This window comes from Heterocephalus glaber, unplaced genomic scaffold (assembly GCF_053883595.1).
Source record: "Heterocephalus glaber isolate CG9 unplaced genomic scaffold, H.glaber_assembly_v1.0 deba00000546, whole genome shotgun sequence".
In the NCBI taxonomy this organism is placed as follows: Eukaryota; Metazoa; Chordata; class Mammalia; order Rodentia; family Bathyergidae; genus Heterocephalus; species Heterocephalus glaber.
Window position 1 is genome coordinate 5,608,460 of NW_028258147.1, and position 6,661 is coordinate 5,615,120.

General features: G+C 45.6%; 1 protein-coding gene across 1 annotated transcript; it reads left to right on the forward strand.

Moving 5' to 3' along the window:
* The first annotated feature begins 247 nt into the window (after positions 1-247).
* Positions 248-3,101, forward strand: Klf14 (KLF transcription factor 14). The gene has a single exon (XM_004856463.3). It carries the CDS (start codon positions 248-250, stop codon positions 1,241-1,243), a length of 996 nt encoding a protein of 331 aa, XP_004856520.1. The 3' UTR covers positions 1,244-3,101.
* The last annotated feature ends 3,560 nt before the right edge of the window (positions 3,102-6,661 follow it).

The window sequence follows — 6,661 nt, forward strand, 5'->3', positions numbered from 1 at the left end:
CGGGGGGGGGGGTTGGGGGGGGTCCTGCCGGCCGGGGCGGTCCCCGCGCCCCCGCGGCTCCGGTGCGTCAGGGGCGCGGCGGGCGGGGCGGGCCGCGCGCGGGCGGCGGCGGCGGGCGGGTGGCGAGCGGCGCGCACCGGCCTCCGGCTTCTCGCTCCGAGGCGGCGGGACGGACGCTCCCGGGAACTCTCTCGCCCGCGGCCGGCCGCGCTCTGACGGCGCTCGCCGGCGGCCGGGCGGGCGCAGCATGTCGGCCGCCGTGGCGTGCCTGGACTACTTCGCCGCCGAGTGCCTGGTGTCCATGTCCGCGGGCGCCGTGGTTCACCACCGCCCGCCGGACCCCGAGGGCGCAGGCGGAGCCGCCAGCTCGGAGGTGGGTGCGGCGCCGCCGGAGTCTGCTCTGCCGGGTCCGGGGCCACCGGGGTCCGCGTCGGTCCCCCAGCTTTCCCAGGTCCCCGCCTCCAGCCCCGGCGCGGGCGGCGCCGCGCCCCACCTGCTGGCTGCAAGCGTCTTGGCTGATTTGCGCGGCAGCTCTGGGGAGGGCTTTGGAGAGAACTCGGGGGAAACTCTGCGCGCCTCCTCTGGCTCCTCCGACCCGACCCAAGGCTGGGGGCCGCCCAGGTGCCTCCAGCCCGACCCAGCCTACAGCGTGGAAGCAGTCTCGGGACCTTCGAGCACATTTGGCGCGCCCGCCGTCCCAAGCGCGCCAGCAGTCCCTGGCGCGCCCGCAGTCACCTGTGGGGTGTCCGGCAGGGCCCCAGGAGCCAGCCCCGCCCCTGCAGCAGGTCAGATGTACCGGAGAAGGCCGGTAACACCTGCTGCCAAGCGCCACCAATGCCCCTTTCCGGGCTGCACCAAAGCCTACTACAAGTCATCACACCTCAAGTCCCACCAGCGTACCCACACGGGTGAGCGCCCTTTCTCCTGCGACTGGCTCGACTGCGACAAGAAGTTTACGCGTTCTGACGAGCTGGCCCGCCACTACAGGACGCACACGGGTGAAAAGCGCTTCTCCTGCCCTCTCTGCCCCAAGCAGTTCTCCCGGAGCGACCACTTGACCAAGCATGCCCGCCGCCATCCAACTTATCATCCCGACATGATAGAGTACCGGGGGCGTCGCCGCACACCCCGCATCGATCCACAACCTACCAGTGTGGTGGAAAGCTCCAGCTCTGGCTCCAGCTCTGGCTCCAGCTCCTGCTCTGGTTCTGGCCAGACTCCCAGCCTCACAACCTACTTGTAGGACAGTCATTGCTGTCTGTTGTCCCATCAAGGACTGTTCCTCCAAGTTTTTGTCCCCGCTTTCTCTCTGCCCATCCCACTTTTCTAGAGTCATTAGACCAAGGCACAGACTGAGTCCTCCTCTCTGAGGGTGGGTCCAGACGGGTATGTTGGACTATGGGGAGGGACTGGGAGCAAGAAAATAGTGGAAATTTTTACAACACAAATACCATCCTAAAAGTAGGAATTGCCTCAAGACAGTCCCCAGGAACTTGTGAGAAGGGATGAACTCATGGTACTCTGCAGAGTACTGAAGATTCTCCCCACCCTGGAACCAGAAATGTGAAACTGGAATTCTCAGATGGCTGAGGAGCTCCCAGTCTCAAAGGACTGGTGTCTCACCCACCAGGGTGGACCTTGGAGAGGGTGTCAGGGGTGGCAGTCTTGGAAATGTCCATGACTGGGTTGGTGAGAGGCCTTTGGAAACAGAAATTATTTCTATTTCTGTAAACAGCAATGTTTACTAATTTATTTTTAGTATCTTTTAAACAAGGATTCAAGGTTGATAGGACACTGATGTCCTCCCCCAGTTGCCCCAGCTACCTCTGCTAGGAGAGGCTATGTAAGTGTCCATGTGGATGTATGGCTGGGAGATGTTTCTTGGTGTCTGAGGAGTGGTGTGAGTATGTTTGTAGGTTTTATAGCATGATTTGAAACCATGCTTTTTCGTCTGTAGCACTTCTCCCAATTTGAATTTTACTTACAAATGGTAACTTTCAGGCTTACGCAGAATGAGATTAGTTAAACAATGTGGCAACAACCGTAAAAGTACCAGAAATTGGCTATCACCTAGATGGCAACCAGGTCACCTTTTGGGCGGAGTGGGTATAAAATAAGACCTTACAAAACCATGGGTAACATTCAGGGAAACAGGGGCATGTGGTTCCAGCTGCCCAACCTCAAATGATCTCAGGGGCATAGATTCTGTTCATTTTTTAGTGGCTAACTAGTGGTTTATTTCCCTCAAGGTCTGAGCATTGTGTTTCTGTTACAGGTGAATTGGTGGGCGGGAGGAGGCAAGGTGAAAGACTGATTTCTGCCAAAGAGCTGGCTGCCTTGGATTTGGTGAAGGAGCAGCAAGGTGATAGCTTTTATTAAGTAATAGAATCCTTCTCCTCTGACTGTGAAGTCCCTCCACGGTTACACCCTCAGGACCCTTCTCCCCCATCCCCATGAAGGAATCAGGCATCAACAGTATTTATTTTTCCTACTATGTGGCCCTGCTGCTGTGGATGAAATAATTAACCACTCTGCTTGTATATGTGTGAATGTGTATATATGTGACTCTTTCTTTAGAGATGAGACTGAAAGGCATTTCTCAACTTGATGAGATCTCCTCTGGCCTCCTCCTGGATATCTTGTAATAGTCCTTCAAACACACTTGTGGAGGATACCATAATCTCAGAGGACCATAACAGGCACCTGATTAAACAAATGGCTTTCACCTATTTTGCAGATGAAGATACTGAAGTCTATATCATTTCAAAGTCATGTTGAGTTTTTGGCAAGAGCCAAGATTAGTACTGGGGTATCTGACCTTGTAATGACTCCCTCACACTTGGTTCCCCATCTTCTTCCACTCCATAGACCCTTTGACAAAAGACAGCGCTCTATCTTCCCTTCCTTCCTGCCACTGGGATTCCTTCTAACCCTATTTCCTTCCAGTTCTATGTGTCTTCAAATGTTGGGTCTTTTCCTGAACACTTTGCTTATTGTACTTAAACCAAAAGCCCTTTTCTTAACAGATTGCATTCATTCCCATTCTCTGCACCATGTGGACTTAAAGGTGAGAGTGATTCTTTCATATCTGAGGAGAGATCTTTTTTTTTAATAACTGCTAAAATTTCAGTGTCAGTTTTCTTTTTCTAGTCCTGGACATTCCACTATCCTTGAGAACATGATACAAACATAGGATTGGGACACTGCTAAGTCCTCCTACACTTTATGAGGGAGGGATCCTTAAGAACACAAAGAGTATAGTCTGTGACCGTAAAGAGGTCCAGTGTTTCTGGGTGAGAGTATAACAGGGCAAGTGGGGCTGTCCTTGGGTTACATATGGGAAAAGTAGGCCCTCGATTGGGGAGGTGATTTTTGATAGTAGGAAGAGTCATCCTTTGCTCTCTTTTCTTAGTCAGGGCTGGGTATGTAGGACACTATGGGCCCTATTGAAGGCTACGGTTTTTCCTTTGTCCCCTTCATTAGGAGATATATTGGATAAGTGGACTAAAGAAGCTGAGAAGAAAGGAGCTCCTGTTTACTCTTATAGAATTGGGCTCAAACAAAAAACCTGGCTTTTCCAACTACCCATTGATAACTTTTGACTCTTGAGCTCCCAAATACTATCCTTATTTGGGTTCTACCTTGAGGACTTTTGTCTGAGGGTGGCCTCTGACAACCTTTATGATATATGTTTCATTGACAGACTGACACCCAGAAGAACCTGATAACAGAGGCAGGATTTTTAGGATGGTCTTTTTTGGTCTAACTATTGTTACTCTTTTCACTCCAGTGAACTTCTTGAAGAGTAGTTATTAGTGAAATGCCTTGGAAGGAGCTTCCTAGATCTATTGGTGTTTCTTTTCTTTTGTTAATCAGATGGAGCTCTGTTAATAAGTATATCTGGAGGTTGGTTTGAGTCAGGCTGAACCTCTGAATCCTTAGCCCACCCCTGTCATCCTAAAATCCAATATAGGAATGACTGAGTAACAGAATCTATTAATAGAAATCTTCCTGAATTCTGGGTTGGAAGCTGAGAATGAATTCCGGGTCAGATTTTGGGTGTGAGGGAGATGGATCCCCTACTCTTGCTGGGAGCAGGAGAAGAATACAAGCTTTGCTCCTACCCACAGGGACAGGAATCTGTCATTTGTCCCCATTCCTCTTTTTCCAGTAGGGAACAATATTTAGATAGTCCTTGCCTTATCTCTGTTTCACTTATCTAAGGAAAAAGATTGTGTTCTCTGATGGAGACATGAGGAGGGTCACTGTACACATACACTCTATATTTCCTTATCTCTTTTGCACCTCCCTACATAAAATATGTATGCATTATACTCTGATCCTGCTTTCATATGGTAAGCACATCTGCTGAGACCAGGTCTGTCTTCCAGAGGCAGGTCTAAAGAGCACCTCTCTCCTACTTTGGAGGCAGTGATGCCTCTTGCTGCTATCCAGGTAAGTGTTTCCTTTGCATATTTTCCTTTTGATTGGTCACCTCAAGACCAGGAATTGGGAGGGGCTGAAGAGGCAGTGTATTAGCCCAGTTTGATCATGATATATCTTCACTGACAAAGTCCTGATATTTTGATCTTTATTAATCTGATTCATGTATCTATTATTTGTTTGGTTGAAAACTTGGAGGGGAAAGGGATATAATTAACTTTCTCCATTAAACCCTAACACATTTAAGTGTATATTGGATGTTAAATCTTGAGGAATAGGCACTCCAACAGGAATTAGGGAATCAAAATAAGATGTGTAGAGGTTGGATGTATGCTTTAGTGACTTGGACCTTTCAGTTCTTTGGCTTTTTCAAGTCCAAGCTATTTGTGGTAGCTATTGTCTGCCTCCAAGCCAGTTTTTTGTTGTTGTTTTTTAAATAACGGGTCGAACTCAGGTCCTTGCATTTGCAGGGCAGGCACCGGAACCACTGAGCTAAATCCCCAGCCCTAGCCAGTATTTTTTTAGAGGCACTAGGCATAGCTGTACAGGCCAATGTGACTGATCTTGAATCACATAGATCTAGCTGAATTAGGCTTGCTGCAGAAAGGGAAGATATTGCACCACTGAATGGATCAACTTGTGCTGTCTTTATTTTCAGCCACAATGAAGGTGAAGACTTTAGACACAGTAGCCTAAATTCCACAATCCTGTAATTAAAAATACAAATTTAGGAATTTTAGTCCTTACATTGTGTGAAAGGTTATCAGGTAGCATTAAATCAGGTTTACCCATTTCACCTCGCTTTAGGATCTTGACTGAATTGCATTCTTTTAAAGAGATAAGGAGAGATAAATGGGAAGGACCAAGTTCTTTATTTCATAGAGGTTAGAGACACCCTCTGGTTTTGTGGACTATGTAAACCCCAAGAGGAGAATTCCTGAAATTCTCTATATATTCAACCACAGAAGAATAATGGATTTTATCATAAACATATAAAGAGGAGTGGAAATATTGCTTATATAGGGCTTTGTGGAAGGGAAAGGCAAAGCCAAGAAGGAAATTAAAAAGAGTTATGCCTAGATTCTTCTGCCAATAGGAATCACCTCTATTCAGGGAATTAAGTAGGAGCCATGTTTGTTTCATATATATATATAATATATATATAATATATATTATATTATATAATATATATTTAGATCTTGAAGTCAGAAGTAGTGAACAGTGAAAAGTAAATAGAGGAAGGCAGACTGATTAAGCTGGAGAAAGAAAAAGATTTCTTTAGAAAGATTGTGTTCTTTGATTACAGTATTGATATGAAAGGAAAAGGAAAGATCAGGAGATGAATCTAAAAGATGGAATTATAAGAGTGATATTTTAGTCATTACTGTTAGAGGAGGTGATTGGAATGAGTTCTAACAAGAATAGAAGCAAGCTTTCAGAGGAAAAAAACAGGAATGCCTACCCCTACAAGAGATTTCAGGTCAAAGAAAATATTGAGATAATTCTGCCTGAATTTGCAGAGAAAGTAATGGGAAATCATCTCTTCAACCCTGAGATAGGTATTCTAGATTGTTACAAAGAATGTAGATAATACTCCTGACATTTTTAGCTTAGTTTCGGTGATACTACCTTGTCATAGATACACAAATATGGCTTGGAGAATATACAGAATTTGGTCTCCAAGGGAAAGTATAGGGTAAGAAACATGAAATATATCAATCATCAAAGTGAAGAAGGAAGAAAAAAGGCATGATCATCTCAGTGGGTTCCAAAAATAAGTATCTGTTAAAACTGAGCACCAATTTTTAATTTAATTTAAAACCTTGGTAAGCTAGTAACAAAAGATAATTTCTGAAATTGATAGTATCTACCAAAAGCCTACTGTAAACATCAAACTTAAATATTAAAAGATTACAAGCATTCCTATTGACCATATGGTAAGATAGATCATCTCAATAAACTCCAGGCAGCTAATAACATAAATAACATAAATTTACAATAAAAATATCACTAGTAATCCTTAGTTTGTGAAATGTAAAAGCAAACCACTACATAGCTCTTAGAATATTATGAAAATTTAGAACTGAATGAAAACAACACGATTTATCCACTAGAGGAAGAACAGTAGTAGTTTATAGACTTAAATTTTTTGTTTTAAGGAATGAAAGTGAGTGAATAAGCTTTTAACTCCAGGGGGAAAGGAAAACAAACACAAAGA

Excerpts from the sequence above, each read along its gene's own strand:
- Klf14 (XM_004856463.3), top strand. The coding sequence starts at position 248 with ATGTCGGCCGCCGTGGCGTGCCTGGACTACTTCGCCGCCGAGTGCCTG.